Below are 23,184 nucleotides of genomic sequence, written 5' to 3'. Positions count from 1 at the left end.
GAAGCTCAAACAACATGAGACAAGAAATTGTTGTCTTCTGGGTTGTTGTGCTATGTGGTCTGGTAGTTTACCGACGTTTCATAGATACTTACCGCCTTCATAATTAGCTCTATGATGGAGGCAGCAAGGACCTCTAACACATACATGGCACCACCCAGAAGACAGCCATCTTCAGACTCACCCCTGTGAAAACCTCAAATCCTACAACTTGAGATAACATTAATTTGGTTTACAGGAAAACAAGTTGTTAAAATGGGAGGTGGATGGAACAAGTTATGCATCATGTCCATTGTTGTTCAATTTCAGTGAGAAGCTTAAAGCAGTTGAAGTTTCTCAAACAATGTTGTTTGTAGATTAAAGGAAAGAATCATTCCTCCACTGTTTATTATAGCACACTGGAATAAAATGAGGATAGGAAATTTATATATGGAAAAAATAAATTCTTTCTCGTCTTTATTGGAAAATGGGAAATGTAGGGAAAATTTCTGAAGGAAATTTAATAAAAAACAATTTTTGATGTTATAATAGTCACAGGATGGTTACATAAACTAAATCAACAGACCCAACTATTCTGTAAATGAAATTATAATTAGATGACTTTGTTTTCATGATAAGACTATGCTCTTTCTTGGTACTCTAAACAAACACATGGAGCACATAAATAGTACATTAATAGCAAGTGTCTCATTGGCCATTACTTTGCACACCAATTCTGGTAAATTGCTGGGCTGATAAAGATATAAATCGCTTTTGATTATGAACATAAGATAACTCAAAACTGATTCAGCAAAGTAACTGCATGCTTCTGGGCCATCGTCCTATTTCAACACTGCAGGCCAACCAGTGCATTTGAAAGGTCCGTTTGAAGCAGACATTATATGCTTCAGCACTAAGTCATTCAAAGCCCATTTTTTATTTATGGACAGATTCTGAAGTTCATATAAAAACAAAATGCAATTGTTGATCTACTCAACATTATTCCATTCCAGGCCAAGTCATTTGGCAGAAATGAAAATTAAGTTCCACATTTTGAAGACCATTTGCCAATATAAATTCACCATGAACCACACCTTCATGTAGGAAAATTATATATGAAAAGGTGGATAACTTTGTATACAGCTTTGAAAGTTTTTTTTATGCACTCAAATGTAATGAATTTTGTAAAAGCAGGTCAGATATTATCATACATGAAAAGCAAAGATTTACAGCACTGACAATTACACATATCCACCACACCTTTCAGCATGAAAATGTTAACTGCAGATCTTGTCACAATCACAAATTCAAAACTGTCCCCGTTTTGGACCACGTCCACCACGCATTCCTCTAGGACCTCCAAATCTGCCTCTTGAGCCACCTCTTGACATTCCACCTCCTCTTCCCCTGTTAGAGAATCCACCCCTGCCTCCACGACTTCGAAATCCACCTTCTGGTTGATAATGGAATGGGCTGCCTTGTCTAGATGGGGGATAAGGTCCTCCCCCTCCCCCCCAGGAACCTGGCCCTCTGTTTCCTCTATTATAACTTCCACCTTGACTGTCCTCTGGGTCTGCTCCAAAATGCCGTCCATTACTTGGGCTATTCCCTGCTTCCCCAGGACTCATAGGGTAGCCACCTCTGAAGTTTTCCTCACCAGGAAAGCTTCCTCCTTGCCTAAAGTTTCCACCTGGGCCTGACTGATAATCACCACGATTGTCATCTTCATCCAGTGGGGGTTCACCCCAGCGTCTTTTTCTGGGACCTGATCCCCACCCCTCTTGCTCCAATAAACTTCTTGGAGGGCGATCACCAAACTGTGGACCTCCCATCATGAGCCCTCTCTTGCTTGGTCCTTCATTCATTCCTGAACCTCTGTCTCTTGAATCTTCTACCTCATCATATGGTTCACGTAGGCTTTCTGGAGGACCACCTCTCATCCCACCATGAAGTGGGGATCCCTGATTAGGTCGCGACAGCAAAGGCATAATGCCACTTTTCTGCTGACGGAAATCAGAGTCAAACTGTCCACCCATAAGCTGAGAAGATGGAAGTTGTGGTAAAATGCCTGGATTGTTGCGTAAGTCCAAGTCTCTTCCACATTCTGCCCGCATGTCCTGGTCAAATCTGGGAAACCAGACAAGATTATTTCAACATAGCTCTTGTTTTTAAGTTTATGTAAAAATACTGGTTTCAATTTTAGAAATTAAGAACAAAAAAAATTATACAAGATTTATCTAGTTTCATCTTGGTCTAAATCTATGTTTCATCTACATTTATTCTAAAGTTTTGACACACATAATATGAAGATAAAGCCTTACCCTTGATGACTACGCATGTCTTCATCCATTAGGGACCTTGGGAGCACTGAGTTATTAAGGTGCCTCAGGTCACCGTCGATCTGAAGTCTCCGAAAGTCCTGGTCACTTGTTACTCCCAACAACCCTGGTACCGTGGCTCCTCCAGGGGTTTGACGTAGATCCAAATCCCCTACTGAAGACCCTGTAAGCATCTCTATTTATATTAAGATTATGTTTATGCACATTACTGTACTGTATTTTTATGTTGGGCTGTACTGATGTTCTATTCCTTAGATAGTGAAAATGCTGAAGTAACATATGCAACAACTGTTAAGATTTCAGGGTTTGACAGGGATGGTGGAGGTCTTTTAGGTTTTTGTGCCAAGTAGCCAAAATGCTACATAGCACAATAACCTGGAAGACCACCATCTGTGTTAATAAATCCTATCACATCAGGGACATTATTATATTGCAGTATAAATTACTGAACTGGGTTTGACATTTCATCAGTATAGGTAAAGATTAGATTTTGAGTGTAAAAGAACTTGCTAATGTTATCATGACAGGAAGACAGCTTCCTATTTCTGTCACTCTTGTAATAGCCAGCATAAATGCAGAAACTGGACTTTTGTATGAGACATAACTAATTTAAAGAAGAATAATGTTGTGCCTGTTTCTTGTAGTGTGCTAACCTTCATGTATCAGTTAAGAGGTTAAAGTATCATGTTATTGTGTAAACTGAATGAAGTTTATTAAATGAGTGGAGTCTTCTTTAAATGGCCTGCTGCTCAACTTGGAGTATCAATTTCAATGTCAGGATCAGAGTAGGCAGCAACACAACTTTTTGCTGTGGTTTAGCTTTATGGGTATTAATGTTATCTACAAGCACAGCTTGATGTTAGACTCCAGAAGGTTAAATATGCTTGCAGAAGATTAATCTAATACAAATGTAATTACAGGCATCAAGATAATATATAAAAAATAAACAATTTAATTATTTCAGTTAGTTAAAGAAAACTACATGTGATGACTAGATATTCTGCTTCATGTTATGTAACAAAATAATTGAAAAGCTGTTATTTATTTCCAATGAATATGATCTGAATGAAACATTTAATATGTCAGCTGAAGCTAGAGAAGTTCATTGCATACATGAGCTATGAATGGCCTGCTCAACAAACGTACCTGTAAATCTCATGTCCTGGTCAGGGGCAAGGCCAAGACGGTGTCCGGGCCCAGACCGGTGTCCAGGGAAACCTAATGGCTGTGGCTGCTGGAGAGGTAAATTGCGCATGTCTTTGTCTTCCAACCCACAGTCCACAGGAGCATTTCTGAACACAAACATGTCATGAAAGATGGTGCATCCTGAGCCTTATAGTACAACACAGGTATAATCGGGTAATTAACTGGAAAAGAGGACTGTCTTTCAGAATACGAATCGAAAGCGTGCATGCAAACCAGTGGCTACAATTGTTTAATTTTAACCGTCTAATCACAATAAAATATTTTATTAAATATTAAAATATTATTATTATAATTAACATTTAATATTTAAAATATATTAAAATGATGCTCTTTCTATCGAAATGTTCGATTTACAATTAGAGCATCATCTTTTTCACGACATTTTATTGTGATTAGATGGTTAAAATTAAACAATTATAATCATCACAATATGACACAACATTATCATCTCAGTGCTACAAGCAGTGTGCAGCAGCAACTCACTGCACTGCTGAATGTAGCTCCTCCATCATGAAAGACTGTGCAATTCAAACACAACTCAGGAGACATTTGAGCAAATTAAAAATGATTATACATTTTTGTCAACAACATTTAACTGTATCTTATATGCGTCATGTTTGTGTTTGATTAAATATATTTATATTGTACAGTCTATACACAAACGTTTGAAGTTTATTGGTGTTGTAAAAATTATATAATATTAAAACATTTTGTTGTGTAAAATATTATATTAGTGCTCTTAATCGTAAATACGATTTTACATTTATTTACGATTAAGAGCGCTAATATAATATTTTACACAAAAAAATGTTTTAATATTATATAATTTTTACAACATCAATAAACTTCAAACGTTTGTGTATAGACTGTACAATATAAATATATTTAACATTTAACTGATCGAGCAATGTAAAAGTGCTAAAAGTTCCTAATTTACCAATGACATTCAAACAATAATATACTGATATGTTGTTACATTATCATTGCCTGAACTAAAATTTAGAATACATATACTTCTGTAACTTCCAATCCATCACTGGTCATGCTGTTCATTTTCTGCAGATACAAACATATTGTTAACAAAGCTAATTAATAAGATATGATACTGCCTAGAATCATAAATAACATGTTCCCTGTATGCTGTTAAATATGTACTTGAAAATATTTTGAATAAAAGCTGTAGACTTTAATAGGTGAATAAGTAGGTTCCTTCAAAATGTCAGAAGTTTGTTTCCAACATCACACAGTGTTTCAACCTAGGAGATTCACTTATATAATCTTGCAATGTAAACATAAAATCTTAGAACATGCTTTATGTTAATCTATCTTGTTACCTGATGCGAAGAGTGTCACGATTATTACTGGAAGCATTTTCTTCTGAATCATCTTTTGTATCTTCACGATCACTGAATCGTGACTTCCTTTGATGAGGAGGATGATGCTGATGTTGATGCTGTTGTTGTTGCTGTTGTTGAGCAGCTTTGCGTGCAAAGACAGAAGATGGAAGAGGTGCAGGAAGCTCAATATCTGACATAGTCTCCAAATCCATGTTGTCATCATAATCATCATATTCATCAAATTCATCATTATCATCTATGTGTGGTATTACATCAGCCAATTCTTCCAGTTCACCCGAATCAATAAAACGCTGTAGTGCCAATGGTCCTGCAGCAATTGCACTAGCTAAAGCTGGATTTCCTGTTGAAAGAAGAATGAATGCATTAATCATAAAGCAGTCTCAAACTTAATGTGTCAACTATTTGCAGACCATCAATGAACAGCAGTCAGTCTAGTTACCTGTGTTGCATGATACATCCAAATCACAAAGTGCAGATGGACTGGAAATAGGGAATATAATGTGCAAGATTGAGCTCACCTTGCAGCTGAGAAGTTCCAAAATATGTTTCATGAAGAAACGTGTAACAATCTACAAACTACAATGCACAGTATGTATCTTTTAACTGGGTCAGTTGAGTGCTGGTCCCTGTACTTTTCTGAGGAAGACATAAGATGAGGCTGCCTTTTCCAATGTAAATCAGATCCCTAACTAGGGCTAGTTGGAGACTTCTGTTGAACAGGTGGTAGCACACTTTTAGGCAACTGACGTATCTGACAGCTGATTAAACAGATGTCACCATTCTGCCTACTTCCTCACATAACCTATTGGTATGAAAATCATCACTAACCTTCAACTGGGAGTAGCTTTCCATAAACAATAATAGCTTGTGGTTGGAGCTGGCTAAGAGGAACAACACCTGGGGGTGGATTTGTTTCTATTAGCTGTGTAATAACCTCAGTTAGTGGATCCTTTGGTAGTACTAAAGATTTTCGACCTCTCCATGACACCTCCTCCTCATCACTGTCTTCATCTGAAAATATAAAACAGAAAGAATTAACAAAAAACGTACTACCATTTTTGTGCATAACATGACAGACCTTTCAAAATAAAGTAGAAAAGTGATGAAAGTATAAACATAATATTTTAATGCTTGGATCATGGTGTATCAAGTACAACAAAAGGCTCTGATTTCATATTTTGATTTTGTACACCATACATTTAATTTCTCTGGAATCAGTTTATAAACAGGATAGCAGATAATAGTCAACACAGATTTTAGCTTCTTCCAAAGCTAAACAAAATATTATACATTATGAAATGATTCCCTTTTTAAGAGGCTCTATTAATTTAATGTCTTCTTAAAATACCAAGAACCTTCTTAGTTTCCTAAACTTTTACATTTTTCATTTAAAGTCCCACACGAATCATCAGATTAAAATCAGGTGACTTAAAAAAACATGCTGCTTGGCTTATAGTGGCATTTATATAATGTTCTCTTCACCGTTCAGGAACAGAAACCATTCCCCCATAAGATCTGCTTATTTACCAGGATCAATTTATTATTCCAATCTTATGAATGTATTCCTGTTGACCAATGTTCTATTATTTATCACCATGATTCTGCATGGTAACTGTAAGATGTATTAAGTGGTGCAATCAATGAAACAGCTGTAGACATAAGATAACTTTACATACCAGTTTGAAAATGGCCCATCTGACTGAAGATATGAGTTACAGACATTAAGGGTGGCTATAATGAATGCACAAATGTTTTGAAAGGCCATAGTTTCAATAATTTTGTATAAATTTTCAGTCCTATCTGATATTCCTACTTCTTGCACAAGGAATTTAAGAGACTTACAAAGATATTCTTTATGCTCCAATGTCATCCAGTTTTTCTTCTGTAAATACCCAGCAATGATGCTTTGGTTTCCTGTGTATTAACAGGCCAGTTTTTGCTACTTTACTGACAAGACTATACACAGGAACTTGAACCCTGGAAAAATTTCATCACTCCACCTAGCAGATTGACACTTCACACAAGATTCACAAAAACAATCATGACTCTGGTATAAACTGATCCATGTTCTACACAAAAGGAATCATCATCAACACAAAGTCATGTGGATGTCAAGGAAGTATAATACCACTTGCTCTTATCATCACTGCTAACTTCCAGCAACCAACACAGTGAACATTCTCAGCAGAATATCTTGAACCTGTTACGAACTTATGCTCCTAATACTTACCTCGACCATCATCATGATTTGCTCTTCCTGTCTCATTCCACTGAGCCTGGAAATTCCTTGGAATTGGTTTTGAATATGGCACCTGTGAACAATTAATTAATTCTGTCTTCACTCCATATAAATAAATAAATTAAAATTAAAATACAACACTCTTCAGAATTAACGTAGCAGGCAGCTTACATGGATTCATTTTAATACTTTTCTTACTGCTGAAAGCAAGATGGCTATAAGGCAATTTCTATTTGGCTCCTGCACCAAAAAGCAGGATCAATATCAACAGTGAATCACAATAAAGGCTTAAAGTCAATTGCCTAATGGTTAGCATCAAAGTTTAGTGTTAAAAGAGTTTTGAGACTGAACTCAATCACAGTCGCTAATATATATCAGAAATAAAAGAAGCAGCTAAGAAATGATGCTACTGAATGTATACGTAATAAATGAAAGCTAGAGTACCTTTTTGTGGTATGAACGGTGTCTGTCCTCACCAGCATCAAAGTCAAGTCCTGGGATCTGAGCAGCTGTGGGACTTGCCACAGTCTCTACCTTGTCTTCAGGCCCCATACCAGGTATTACGGCTGGTTCATCTGCAATGCCAACAATCAGTCTAAGGAACTAAAAATATTTTTAAATGGATCTGAATGAAAAAATGATTAATTTATTTCTAAATGTAATGAAAAATATGCATTAATCCCTGAGTTTAAAAAAACATGACATTAGGTAAACTGCATCATTTAAAGAAGAGTGCAAAATTAATTTCAATTTGGAGGGACATATATTTTTAAAGCTTAAGATGATCAAAAGCAGCACAGTACCTTAATATGAAGTGAAGCCAACATAAAATACCTGTAAAAATTGTGTTAAAACAAATTTAGGAAGATCAGAATGGTCTGAAACAAGAAGAGTGAGATAAAGTGCCCTCTATCCAACTTTGTTTATGCTGTGATGACTGAAATTGTTAATGAAGTTAGAGGAGAGAACAAGGTACCAAACACAAAAGCATTAATATTTGCAGACAATTAAAAAATGTGAAAAACTAAATCAATGGAACATTATAATAAAGGACTAAATACGGACAACAATATTTTCTGTGTAATGTGATACCTGTAGTGTGATTAGCTGTAGAACAATGGATTTGAATTTTTTTTTTTTGGGGGGGGGGGAGAGAAAGAAAGAAAAGATAAAAGGAATAAATGTGCACTCCATTGAAGCACACCTTTTCATTCTTGTATTACTGTATTGGACACAGAGATTTATGGGTTAGAATTCTATGTACTTACCCATATCCTGGTCTTCAAAACCTGGCAAACCAGCTGGCAGGGTATTGAGATTGTATTTGTCACGCATGAGGTCACCAGGTCGGTTACGAGTCCAGAATTTACTAGTGTGATCATTGGATCCTGAGCAGAGGATATGTCCAAGTGGATGCCAAGCTAATGTCCACACAATGCTGTCATGGGCCTGCTCAATGCCACCCACCTCTTTGTCGGCACTGAAGCAGTCACAACACGGATTTAATACCTCTAAATGCACATTTCAAAGAACACATGGGGATATTCTAGCCAAGATTTGAAGCATGTATATTCTAAACACAAATCTGAGTGTTATTGTTTCACTAACTCACTCAGTACTGTTTGTAGAGAATGGATTATGTTGCATTTTTCATGCCTAATACAGATAAAATTATTAATGGGATGGACAGACTACCTTTGATGCCATTTTATGAATAAGTTTCGTTTTATAATGCAAGAGGATTAAGATAAGTAAATCAATAGTGACAGGTGTTCTAACCCTTTAAAACAAAACTTGCCTAAGTAATATTTAAAATAAACAGTCCTTACTGCAAACTCTTAGAACTGTATGAAATTAATGAATATATTCTGTGGGCAAAATGCAGAGTTACTGACTCTTAGAGCAGATGGCATATATCATTGGCCTTTAAAGGCTCAAGTACAGCAAAACATGATTTAGTTAGACACAACATATTTGATATTTAGGAGATTTATCACTATGGTAAATAATATAAAATGTGTGGGTATTTCAATGCATAATGGAATTTTAATAAATATGATCACACCACCATATAACTCACCCAACATGCCAAAAGAGAATAGCACCATCTGAACCTCCACTGCAGAAGAGGCCCTCATGGTAAGGATGCCACGCTACACTGCTTGCTTCCTTTTTGTGACCACGGAAAGTCTGGACTTCTTGTGACAGGTTTCGCAGATCAAATAACTTGAGGAGATGATCTCGAGATGCAGTCACTAACCAATTTCCATTAGAATTCCACTTGATGTCCATCACAGTGCTCTTGTGGGCATGGCTGTTGACATAATAACTTTTCTTTACATCTTGTATCCTTGGTTCATTAACCTATTCACTGCTTACATGACAAGTTATCTGTCTTTAGGCAATGCCACATCTCAAGTGGGAACAGGCAATCCTCTAACATTAAAGTGTCACCAACGCAGTTAAAATGGAATCTGTGGAGGACAAATGGCAAAGAGGCAAATGCTTCTATGACCAGTTTCATTTCTTCCTTGTCAATCATGATTCTACCAATTATCCATACTCAACTATCATCACCTCTAAGGTGTGTGGTAGGCCTATCCAGCCAGCACATCATCACAACTTAGGTCCTCAGTTGCTGTTTCACCTCAGTCTGACCCAGCACCTGGTTGCATTCAGAGTAAAGAATTATTCATGAGCACAATGCTCATATACTGTTGCCTTGATCAGTACTTGACAGGATACACATTGCTAAATGCTTCATCATCAGCAGCAAACAATTTTGATGTAAAGTAATGTTCGAAAACAAACACGTTCTGCTCATGAATACACCATGTTAGCACCTGCACAGCTTTTGTGCAACTGGCATGAGTAACGGTCCATCAACCAGAGTGACCTAGACTTGAGTGTCAAGGGAGAGGTTGGAAAAGTCTTGTACATGGGGACGAACTGCTACTGATTTAATTTTTGTACCAATGTAAGTGACTGTTAATAGGATGCGTTTTAAATGGTACACTCTGTAAATTCCATTCCAGATATGGCCAACTCCTGTAATTCTATGAAACTTAAGGATGAAGTTATGGACATACACAAATCAACTAAGTCATAAAACAGTTCCACAAATTCTGTATGATAGTTGATGTTTATGAAAACACATAATATATTTCTAAATAAATATAAAGAATTTCATTTACTATGTCTTACAATACTGTGAATAATGTCTTAGTGAAAGAGTTCCATTTTGCACTAAATACATATCATAAACATATATATAGAAATGTTACAATCTAAAATAACTATAATGTTGTGAACCTTAGGTATTACCAGCTTCACATGCCTGCTCTTTGTAAAATACACTAAAATGACTATACATACAGTGTTGCGAGTGATTGGCCTGTCTTCGGATCCCACAGTTTCACTGGCTGTTGATTATCCTTACTGCCTGAGATGATGAGACCTTTCTGGGGATGCCAGTGTACACACTTGACATCAGCACCGTGTCCTGTAACCAGGCAAGGTATTATCATGGACAAGAAAAATGAACCTCTTTTGAAGACAACAGATGAAGAGATTCAATGTACACACAGACAAAACATAAAAGCAAACCAACATTTATTAATAGTAAACTGATAGAAATGCACTTACATGTTGTGCCTAATAACTATGATGAATGAACATTTACCATAATTAATTAATTAATCAATAAAATGTTCATAATTAACTTACAGCTTACAGGTATATACTTAAAAGATCACATGGCATTACCATCCAGAAGACAAACATCAAAATCTTCAGCACCATGAGAACCTCAAATTTTACAAATATGTTTCTCTGCCATGAAACTAGATGGGTAGTTACACAGTGGATCAGTGAGAGGATAATACAGATATTAATCAACATTGGACATATCTGCCAGACTACACAGTGCTTCAGTCTATAAAGCGAGGTAGCCAAGAACTATAAATTAATAATTATACAATTAGTGATATATTTCAGTAATTCCCATGAGTTTAAATTTTATGACAAATGTTATATATAACCTCAAAGTTTCACACTGTCCATGTTTGTCATTTTTAAGTTACAAAAATGTTTCATATAAAATCTGTATGTTCATCTGAAGTGTCACCAGTCCACTCTAGTGCTTTGTTAGCTCCTTGAAAGAGAAAGCTTAATATGGACTTCATACAGCTACCATGTTGTCTATGCCATAGAAAAGTTTCCCATAACAATAATTTGCATATTTCTTACAATTCTATCACCATACAATACCTCAGGATGCTGCACTAAGTAGAACTAGTGTTACATTCCACCTCAGAAGTTTACAAGTTATTAGAGTGAGCCAACACATAAACCTACCTTTACTTTTAAAATATGATAACCAAAAACATGTGAATGGGGAAAGTTAGTGGAACACTGATGCAAAATTTACTTGACCATAATTTTGTAAAGGGGGAAGAAGAAAAACTCAAAATTTACAGGGGCACTAGTAAACAAGAATACTAAGATTTACTACCATCAGGAGTACACATATTTTTCAAATGTATTCTTTATGATTTCATACAATTCATTGGCCTCAGTGTTAATTCATTATAAATATATTATTGCAAAGGTAATCAATGCCACAGATATACCATACTTTAATGTGATCCATATTTCACACCACACAAACACCAATATTTGGAAAAATGAGCTGCTTTTCTGAGAAAACTTCTTAGTTTAATTTGATCTTAACATTAAATTAATGTTATTTTGGACCAGTAGCAATGAAAATTAAATTTACCTAGAAATGTTCAGGGCATATACCCCAAGACCAAATTTTATCAAAATGCAACAATAGTTTCTGAGATGAAATATGAGGACCAATGCAAAGACGTCAAATATCTATTATGAATTTCAGGAAAACACATAATACAGATACAACTCAAATATCTTTGTTTCCATATTTTTAACAGTTACTACCACCTAAATACAACAATTATGTTCACAGATATTGATATCACTGATGGGCCCATATATTAGATTTATCAAAACAATTTGAAAATGTTCCTTGCATTTAAAATATTTTTTACTTAAAATACAACTGGACAAACCTGGCTTCAGATTAAATGATTTGGCAATTAATATACAATTTTAAATCTTCTTGAACAATGGGTCATTTTATACAAACAAAAATAATGTTTCTGTTTAATAAGGGGGTCTCCTAACCACAGTATATGACCAAATGTCATTTAAGGTAATAAAATCAAGAAATATGAGATGGACATGGTATGTAGCATAAATGGGGAAGGTGATAAAAGAGACCACTAAGTACAGATGGGAGGCCAAAATCAAAATGAACTAGAGTGCCAATTCATTTGCTTTAGAATATAGTCTAGTGGTAGAAGAGAAACATTTTCTGTAGGTACAATAACAAATAAATTATAGTTGTACAGATCACAGTCACAATGAATTATTACTTAACAAGAGAAATCATTTATAGGTGACTTTAACAGCAGTTTATGTTAGACATCAATATACTGTGCAGACTTGCTTTTTGTCAGATGCTACTAAACAGTATCAATATTTAAAAAATAATTTGACATTTGAGAGGTACTTACCTCTTAGAATCCTCTCCTCATAGCATCGCATGAAGTCCCAGATCCTCAATGTCCCATCATCCGAACAAGTCACAAACTTGTGGTCCGTTGGGCTGAAGCTATGGGATGGACAGACAGGAGGTAACAAAACAGTGTCAGAAAACATTACAAGCAGGTGATGGAAAATTCATAAATATTCACTATGACAATACAGGTTTTGAACTGTTGGCTAAGAAAGCCTGATCTCAGCTATTATGGTCTAATATAAATAAAACTTTGAAAATTAATCTAAAAGTGAACTAACCTTTAGAAACAAATAATACACAATGTAAAAATGTTCATTCTGTTTATGGGAGGAAACAACAAGTAATGCATTATTAAGTTATTAACGTTTCCCTGTAATAAACAGCTAATGTATTGTAGGATTTAAGGTTTTCACGGTGATGAGTCTGAAGATTGCTGTCTTCTGGGTTGTTGCTGCCTCCATCATCAGGGCGAATGCCCTGATGATGGAGGCAGCAGATCTTCAGCTAATGCATTGTCTAAGAATGACAGTAATTTCAGTTTTTAAATTGGTAAACCTGGCATGTTTCTGATATAATATGTAGTTTTTTGAATGAAATTACAAATCATATGTACCAATTTAAAGAAACTAATGGTCCATCTTCAGCCCTGACAATGGAGACAGTATGTTTCTGAAACACTGGTATCTATGTATGAGACTACACAGCATCACAACCCAGAGCAACATTGTCATCTACAGTATAGAACTTGGTCTCTCATCCAACAGATAGAAAAGAGACTGAAGGTGTTTGAAAGCATAGTCTTCAGGAGAATATCTGGATCTAAGACAGTGTAAACAATAGAAGGATGGAGAAAATTACATAATAAGAAGCTTCAAAATTTGTACTCATTACCAAATATTATTAGGGTAATTAAATCAAGGAAGATGATACCCAAGAAACACGTAGCACATGGAGGAAACAATGCATACATTTTAGTAAGAAAACCTAAGAGACAATTTGTGAGTCCTCAGCATAGATGGGATAGATAGCATAGATTACGCTCGATCTTAAAGAAGGATGTGAATGGATTAAAATGGCTCAGGATAGGGGCCTATGGCAAGCTCTTGAGGTAATGAACCTTCAGGTTAAAAAATGCAGCAAACTGTTTTGCAGCTGAATAATTATCAGGTTCCCAAGGACTCCGATTTATGGAGTTAGTTACTCTGTAGTATCACACTTTATAAAGTATTTCTAAAATCAAAAATACCTGGTTGTTAAGTTAATTCATTACTGAAGATCACACACAAGCCAAGACTGTTTTCAGGTTTTCATTTTAACAAAATTCATGTAAAAGAAACTACTTAATTACTTCAACAGAGACATTCCATAGCATTTTGCTGGTAGTTATGAAGTTTACTAGCTTATACTTGTTATTAAATGGAATAGAACAACTATCTATTGCAGAATAATGTAAGCTGTGATGTGTGTTCCCATTCTATTTCCAACCTCATGTATGATAGACATGTCATGTAAATATGAACAAATATTAAAAATGATATAATTTGGACTGTCACCATAATGAACACAAATGAAAAAGATCTATTTTCAGCCATTCTGCTATAATGTTGCTATTAAACTTTCAAAAGTAACCAGGTAGTTAGACATCACATCATCCATGCAAAAATAATTTTGCCATAAACTCCCAGTTTTATGCTGCTTAAGAGAAACAAGATAAAAATATGTGAATACAGTGTTCAACTTTTTAATCAACACTACTGCTAATCAGTGACATAAATTTCATTATGGTTGTCTAGGCACGACTATTAATGACTTCATTTCTATCACCGATAAAACAGAAAACAATCTTATAAAGTCCTTAAGAAAACAATTTAACACACATGAAAAACACTGCACTGCATCTTTCTAAAAGGAGGGTCTGTGTGTGGAACACATTATTAGAAGCATAAACCTGTTCCTTAAAAGACATTTTGCATTTCCATGGTTTCCTATATTCATGTCACTGAATCCTGAAAGTCTTCGTAAAAGTACAATGTTATATTTTTGAAATAAAAACAATTTCCAAGGATATACCTGCCATTCATGTGGACATATTTCTACAATCATAAACTTCTGAAACAGGATTACTGGCCATTTTTGGACTGAATCTGACACATGATTGCCAGAAAACCCTTGGAAATATGTGCAAATTAATTTGTAAAAATAGTGTCTTTATTCTCTAAATGTTGCAAAACTTGCAAATTATATCAATGTAACACACTTTCAAACATCTCTTTTAATCTGATAAAAATATGATTCAACAATAAACTACTCTATACATGCTACCTGGATGAAACATTTACAATAGCTACACCCACCTAACAGAACTCAGAGCCACCAGATATTTGTCATAACATTCGCCTTTAATTGAAGTATGGGCATATGTTGAGCAGTTATTATAGAGTATTCATGAAGGACACTGGGAAAAACAGCTTGATTTTATTTATTGCAAAATCAGTATGACCCAGTTCAAACAAACATCTATCGATACAAAGGATTGTAAACAATGATGATGGACATGGAAAGGACGCATTTTTATCTGGTTTTATTTATTCTTGATTTAAGAGCATTCTGCAGTGGATACCTTTATTTATTCTAAAATTGGAACAGAATAAAAGCTCAGGACATCATGTTGAATTATGTACTAGCTTCTTATGACCCATTGTTTTCATGTTTAACATGATCAAAGAATAACACGTCTTTATTTGAAATTCAATGTGACAACTGTATTTACATTGAAGTATCATATATATATATATATATATATATATATGTTTACAGTAATAACTGCACCAGACTAGATGAAGGTTTGTGAAAGGACTCAAAGTTTTACCCGGCTTTATTATGTCTAAAAAATTTTTAAACATCAATTATTCAACTATTATACATGACTTTTTAATATGTCAAGAATGAAAGTAACAGTAAAATTAAACCACAAATGCACTCTCACCAATTAAATATGGTAAAAGGTAAAAGTGGAGGACAGTTTCTTGCCCGGCTTTATTTTTCTCATATGACTGTCCATCAAAGAAAGAAGCTTAGTACTTCAAAAATATAAAATAACATATTTTACCACCTGGCAAAGAAAATTTCTTATTAATATCACAACATATGTATAGGAAAGGTTTTTTTATTATTTCAATTATGTGTAATGGGCAAGAAGAGGAAACTGTGAGGTCTACAATGCAATGGGAAGCCACCGTATTTATTCCAACTTTTCTTTCATGCAGCCAAATTTATTTTTATACAAAACCACCAACATTCATCCCCTCAATTAAATTCACCCAAGGTAAAATCATTCTGTACAATACTTATCTTAAAAAGCATATTTTACAGTTTTATCTTACAAATTCTTCATTAGGGTACTATTCCATACAGTAATATATCACACAAAACCTAGATAAGTAAGACCTTGTAATTCAGTACATAAATCAAATGACACCAACTACATCATTTTGGAAGAGAAAGGCATACTCCAAGGTTCACTGCATCAAAAATTTCTTGGCAATTTGTCCGAAGAAAAAATGAAATGTATTTTATAAATATCAAAATACAAATAATCTACAGATTGCTTGAAGATGGCTGCCTTCTGGGTTGTTGAACCATGTAGTCTGGTAGAACTTTACTGACATTTCAGAGGTCCTTGCTGTCCCCATCATCGGGGCAATAATTACCCTGATGATGGAAGCAGCAAGGAGATCTGAAACGTTGGTGCAACAACCCAGAAGGCAGCCATCTTCAGACTCTCTGCTGTAAAAACCTCAAATCCTACACAAATTATTTTCATTTTTTAACTACTTTTCCTTCCTTTCTTCTCAGTCATTTATTCATCCAATGATCCAGCCATTCATCTACCTACACACCCATTATCTGAAAACTATAATTTTGTAACAAAAAATGATCTGCTACCTTCACATTGTGTGCTACATCAGGAAATGTTTCACAAGCAACACAATTTCTCTCATCCTCCTTCCAATATCTAATGCAGTATGCATGCATGCTATGCTTTTAATGTTGCACAAAAAAGAAAAAAAACAAACAAACAATAAATCTACAATACATTAGTGGCCTACTCCCCATTTTTAAGGAAAAATAATTGAGCTCATTATGCTAACCATGTTTTAGAATTTTGTATAAGGAACAGCTAATTCTCTTGTCTTTTCTAAGCATTTTATCACTGTTACCACAGTGAATATTATACTGCTCATGTTAAGTTGTGCTATCGTTTCATTCTTTTGCTTTGGTTAATTTTCATTTACTACTTAAGATGTATTATATGAAAATGTTTAGGATTAAAATGTAACAAGTTAAAGTACATGATTATTTATTTGAAATTTGCAACTACCAGTTTCTGTAACACATCTTAATAATCATAAAATTCAATCAAACTGATAATAAAAGAACCTTGAGTTTTAAAAATAATGTACACTTTACATTATGAAGAAATGCAAGAGTAAGCACATACAAATTTTATATAATATCCACTGTATGCCAAAAGTACCATTAATGAATGGGTAATCATTACATGAATATAAAATAAAAAAAAGAATTTAACTTCCAGCATAGATGTAAAGTTATCTAATAACATACTTGCTCCTACCAGAGTATTGCGTTTTTTTCTGTTTTAGTGAGATATAATGCACAAACAAAATGCGGAAAGTTTGAATAAATACGGTCATGTTTTGCCAAAGAATCCAATAAGGACAAACTACAAATGATTAATCTAGAAAAACAGACTATAAATGAAGATTTTATTATTTCAAGTTGAACTCTGGCTTCTGCCACTTTTCAGAATTCTATCAATGTCTTCCAATAAACTCTGACATTCTTAACACAAGTCCCCCTGGTTGAACAACTAAACGTAAGCGCCTTGTAATAATCTGCAAGATTAGCATAGGGGTGGGAGAAACATGGTGAGAGTGGAGAAACCCCTCACCAGGGATCAGAACAGCTAATACCTGATTTGACTGAACTGAATTGAGAACTGAAAATGTATTCAGTTTTTAGACTAATTATATACCAATACACTTGAATTCATGGATTAAGGAACTGGAAGGACATGCTTTCCTTTATTCCCAAAACAGACAACAATCAGTAAGCCACCATAACATCTCTACTAATAAATATGATTAATGGGACTTCAGTGAATGGTGAGGAGCAATGAAATGGCTAACGAATGAAGATATGAAGAAAGGGCGAACAGTTGTGTTATGCTTGTAGCAGTGAGCAGTGCCTGTACCTGAGACCTCGGATTGCCTCCTTATGTGCCTGGAACATCTTGACATTATTCATATTGCTCTGCCAGTACTTGACGTAGCCAGCGTGATCTCCCGTAACCATCCACACATCATTATGGGACCATACCATAGTTCTCACTGGGCTGTCATGGGCCTGGAACAAAGAATGTAAACTGCAAGATAAGAAATAACAAGAGCACAGAAAGGTCAACTCCAGTAGAATACATCACCTTTGAAATTTTGTATATCTTAATGGCCCTGACATCCATTTAGAGTGTGTGTGTGTGTGTGGGGGGGGGGGGGGGGTATCAAACCAATATCTTCATTTGAACCTTGGAAACCTGTGACAGAGGACAGAACCTTGTGTTGCTTTCAGATGTTTATGCTAATGAGGATGTCAGCCTCTGTTTTGCCTATTTCAAGGACTACCACACCAAACTACTTCAAAAGTAATGTAAATCATGTTTTCATATTACCGGAATTGACAATTACATTTTTTCAAATTACAATTTTTTCCACCCACACATGCATTTATTGAGAATTTAAATCCCTGTATCTTCTGCCCTCAAGTTATTAACCTCATTTAAATTCTCTACAGATGAAAGGCTAACATTAAAACACATGTGACAATCAGAATGTTTTTTATGTAATTAATTACAGAACACAGCAGAAAAGACAGTGGATAAAAAGGCACCTTTATATTTATGCAACTACTATATAATTATATTTTCCAGATGAAAGGCTGCAGATGGTACTTGTGACAAGATGATATGGTACATTGTTTATAATGAATGTCACATGCAGCATCTGCTTAACTTTTTAAATCAAAGCAGTAATAAATTACCTGTAAAATGGTCTCAAAGTTGAATGTAAGTCCATTCCAGAGTGTAAATTCTCCACTGGATGCACCTGTCACCAGACGGCGGCCTTCAGGAGTCCAAGCCATGCAAAATATGGGACAGCGCATTTTATTGGTGGCAGTCTTGACAAAGCGTGTCGTAACAGAGTTGATGGCATTGTCAATGTAACTAGGAGGTGGCTGGAGGTCTGGATAATATGTCACATCTGGTTGCAATGCACGCCGATCCCGAAAATCCCTCTGCCATACACGACACTATAAATGAAATTCATACACTGAACAGCACAAAACAGCCATCTACAGATATATAAAAGTGGCAGAACGAAGAAAAATTATTAGGAGGAAACCATTATGGTAATATAAACACACTGAACACATAAGAATATTAGCTATATGGATCAGAACATGATTCAGAAACTGATAGTTGCTCAGCCAATAAGAACATTCCTACCTTTTATAAAATCCAAAGGCCCATTACTGAACTATATGTACAGTAACCCATTATCAGGCCCTATTCTTAGCTGAATCCAGTCCATACACATGCCCTACCATATTTCTAGACAATAGTACTTTTTAATTAGTAAAATAATGTAAGGAAAAACTTTCTTAACAGACTTCAACTGCATATAAAAACAAGAGGGAAAAGCCATAACTCATACTGAAATAATAACACTTTCAGAGGGACTTCCTATGTGGTTAAGATCCTGTAAGAAAGGGGAAATTAGATCAAAGTAAGTTCTTAAACCCAGAACAATTTCTCAGATTTTTAAACATTATGAGGCTCTTGGTATAACATCTTGCCTTAAAAATTTTGGGTGTCATACTTGCAAGAACAGATTCAGTCTGCAAGGACAAAATAACAAAGCAAAGTTTCAAATAACTTAAATTTAACAATTTTGCTCCAAGATTTTTTAAATGCCAGTACAATTATTTTTGTTTTTGAATGGAAATTTCCACATTGATTCAATCAATTATATTACATTCACCCCTTTTAAAGTCTTAAATCACAGAAAACTTAATATATATTTTTAAACCTAGTGTGGTATACACACACACACATATGTAAAGAAACAAAAATTCTATGACACACAATACATTTTGTGTTAACAATGTAAAATTACATTCTGTGCAACATAACAGATGTAGAAGCATGGTTCTATGGTTATGATACTGAAACTAAGCAGCAAACATCACATAAGAATTCCCTTTATTTGCAAAGCCAGAAAAACCATACCAGTTCACAGCAAGACCAACATAATACTGTGACTGTTTTCTTTGGTTATTAGGTTTCTGTGCACCATGAGTATGCTCCATAAGGTCAAACTATTAACCAACATTTCTATTTACAAATATTGCAACTTTTCCATAATGAAATGAATTGCAAACGGCCAAAACAATGAGTAACCAGCAAATGGTAAATTTATAAAGACAATGCACTGGTTGTGATACTGCGATGGAGAAGGCAACGGGAAACCAATCCATTATAATTCCCTAGTACAATCAAGCATAAGCTATGCTGATCACCAACATCCGGAACAGATAGGCACTTTAAGAAGAAGAAGAAGAAGAAGAATGCACCAGCTCATTCTGCCATAACTTTTACAGCAATTTATTCCACAAGAGAGATAGTCTCACTACTTTCCAGTATGGCTAACTCAAAAGTACTGTAAAAGGCAAAAGATCTGACAATGTATAAAAACCTGAGCTCAATGCTATCCAGTAGCTGCTGGGAATTCTAAAATTTAATTTCAGTTGTACTGGCAGGAATGATAAAATAGGTGTGTACATGTTGTAGGGACTACTATAAAACCAACCCCTACGTGTAGTTTCTCGATTTTCACAGATTCTATCTTGGCAGTTTTTGATCGGGTCTTATACATAAAAATAACTTAAAAAACAACATGACATCAGCATGATGCATTTAAAGGTTCTTATGTATTAGTCCTTGCTAGTTTTACTGCCAGTTATATTAATATTACACATTAATCAATGTCATTACTTTATTTTCCTAAACTTCCGAGTAAATTAGTCACAACACTACAATGAATGATTACTGTTACTGACTGAAGACAGCTAAAAAAAACATTTTATCTGCTCACTTCTGCCAGTGCATGGATTATCACTTACGTGTGCATCAAACTTTATATGAGAATCTGATTGGTACAAGTCTTATTTTGATATAAAACAATGGGTTAAGCAAGAGTTTGTGTATAATTTCATACTTCTAAAAATATTTTTTTTTTTTTGAAAAGCAATGTGCATTCTAGAAGCCTTAATTAATATAATGAATCATTAGCTCGAGCAAATTATTTAGGGAAAACTGACAACACTCATTATTCACAAAATGGCTGAAGATGAAGAACTTATTACAGCTAATGTAAGACCATTCTAAATGAAGACTGAATGCATGAATGAAGGACACGTCTCAAATCAACTGCTGACACAATATCAGAAACAACACGTTACTTTTGACCCTGAACCTTCTTGTATCACGCAATGAAGCAAGCAACCTGTTATAACCCTAAAACAAGCAACCCACATTCTCAATATAACCAAAAAATCAAGCCAAGTGAGCTGCAAAACCTAAGCAATGCTCAATGTTTTTTTTATTTATTTATTTTATTACAAGGGCATTGTGTACCAAATGTATGCCCATAAATTCAGACTATTAATCAATATTTATATTTACGAGTGATAAGACCTCTCCAACAAATTCATCTTAAATGCCTAAAAAAATCAGACAAGTTGAAAATTCATCACAATTCACCTGTCTACAGCATGTCGCTTATTGAGCAATAATTTGCTAATGCAATGGAGCAACACTTGGGAAATCCAAAAACTTAGTTTGAGAAGTTTGTGTAATACCCAACACTGATATAAAAAGTTGTCTACATGCTGAGGAGTCTACTTTGAAAGTGGATTAAACTCCTACTTCCATAAGATCAGTCCTATTCATTCCACTTCAATGTTACTAGCAAAATTGGCAAATTCTAATATACATAATTATGAACCTTGTAATACTAATGCATGCTGCACAATGGGCATTCAATCTATTTTACTGAGTAACATGTAAAACAAAACTATCAAACATATACTTTTCAAGAACTTATATTAATGTGAGAACAGGTTAGTTACCTCCAACATCTTTATTAATGCTGAGTTGTAATCAACAGTCTTTCGCATGACAGACTTTCGAAGCCTCTTCCCATCAAATTCACTGTCTGGTCCACCAGGACCTGGACGAGGGTAAGGGCGGAATGGTTGAAAGAAATGACCTCTGTGAGCACCTCTCTCTCCATGGAACCGATGTTGGGTAAAATGATGGGGCACCATCATTGGAGGTGGAACTGACATATTAGGGATAGTAGGAGGAGGTTGACTATACTGCACTGTTTGCATCATATTTGAAAAAAAAATCCACCAGATTAGACAATAAACAGGTCAACAAGCCGTAACGCTTTTGGAGAACTATATGCTTCTGGTTAATCTAAAACCTCCAAACATCTCAAAAATCAATTAATACTTCGAGGTAATCTTAAACCCCGGAATCCAAACTCCATATCTCGCAATGCATACTAACTATACCAGAACAAAGAATTCCAAGATATGAAATTTGTCCACCAGAAACACGATTTGTAACTCAATGCACGCATATCAAAAGCTGGTTGCTTCCCTTGTGAACACAAAGGTTATCTATATTTAATCATTTATATGAAGTATTTCGATTCTGATATTTTGCAGTCATCTAAAACACCACTTTAAGTAAACTCAAACATAAACAATAAGTAATATTTATTTATTTTGTGCAGCCTTTCGTCCTATACGCCAACTCCTCACCAAAATCTTCCATTATGCTACAATAAGTACCCTACGCGCAGACGCAATAATACCGTTGTTGGAAACAGGGTTATTAGAATTCACGATCCCAAGGATGATATAAGTCACGGATGAAAGCTAGTGCGATTTGTGTTGCTAGCAACTCATCACGATGATGCGGACTATCTACTGTGGAAGGTCGACTGAATTTGTGACACCTCTAAAAAATACGAGCAACTACGTGTACATAATCACATAAACTTCTGGTGGGGGTGATATCAAGCAATTACTAAGGCAACCTCATTAGCTATTCGATTCCTCTGGTATTTCTCAAACACTACAGTTAGAAAAGCAGTGGGCATGTATATGTCGAGGCATCCTAACAAGGCTTAGGGGTCCTTGGTTTTCAATATGCTTTGCTGTTGAGGTACTCCATGAATGCAGAGCACACACAAATAAGAATGTGATATAACTTTTTCTAATTGAGTAAAAATTCAGTGTCCATGTATTTGCTAA

At 35.0% G+C, this 23,184-nt stretch overlaps 1 protein-coding gene across 1 annotated transcript; it reads right to left on the bottom strand.

Annotated features, from left to right (window-relative positions):
* Nucleotides 1–505: 505 nt before the first annotated feature.
* Wdr33 (WD repeat domain 33) lies at nt 506–22,750 on the bottom strand. The gene is made up of 14 exons (XM_022070345.2): nt 21,988–22,750; nt 18,838–19,107; nt 17,996–18,147; nt 12,716–12,813; nt 10,494–10,620; nt 9,199–9,432; nt 8,387–8,598; nt 7,563–7,693; nt 7,110–7,191; nt 5,708–5,890; nt 4,856–5,219; nt 3,462–3,607; nt 2,298–2,478; nt 506–2,103 (listed from the first exon to the last, which is right to left on the bottom strand). Exons 1-14 carry the CDS (start codon nt 22,252–22,254, stop codon nt 1,284–1,286), a joined length of 3,267 nt encoding a protein of 1,088 aa, XP_021926037.1. The 5' UTR covers nt 22,255–22,750; the 3' UTR covers nt 506–1,283.
* Nucleotides 22,751–23,184: the final 434 nt, after the last annotated feature.

This window comes from Zootermopsis nevadensis, unplaced genomic scaffold, assembly GCF_977971745.1.
Source record: "Zootermopsis nevadensis isolate Lab colony 2312 unplaced genomic scaffold, Znev_1.0 Znev_ptg000028l, whole genome shotgun sequence".
NCBI lineage: Eukaryota > Metazoa > Arthropoda > Insecta > Blattodea > Termopsidae > Zootermopsis > Zootermopsis nevadensis.
This window is presented reverse-complemented; position numbering and strand designations above follow the sequence as displayed.

What these genes read in the sequence shown, in the direction of transcription:
- Wdr33 (XM_022070345.2), bottom strand. Translation starts at nt 22,254, where the DNA reads ATGATGCAAACAGTGCAGTATAGTCAACCTCCTCCTACTATCCCTAAT. An exon ending in CATTAATAAAGATGTTGGAG is followed by an intron (nt 19,108 to 21,987) that starts GTAACTAACCTG and finishes TTTCATTTATAG; the next exon opens with TGTCGTGTATGGCAGAGGGA. An exon ending in ACTTTGAGACCATTTTACAG is followed by an intron (nt 18,148 to 18,837) that starts GTAATTTATTAC and finishes TCTTTGTTCCAG; the next exon opens with GCCCATGACAGCCCAGTGAG.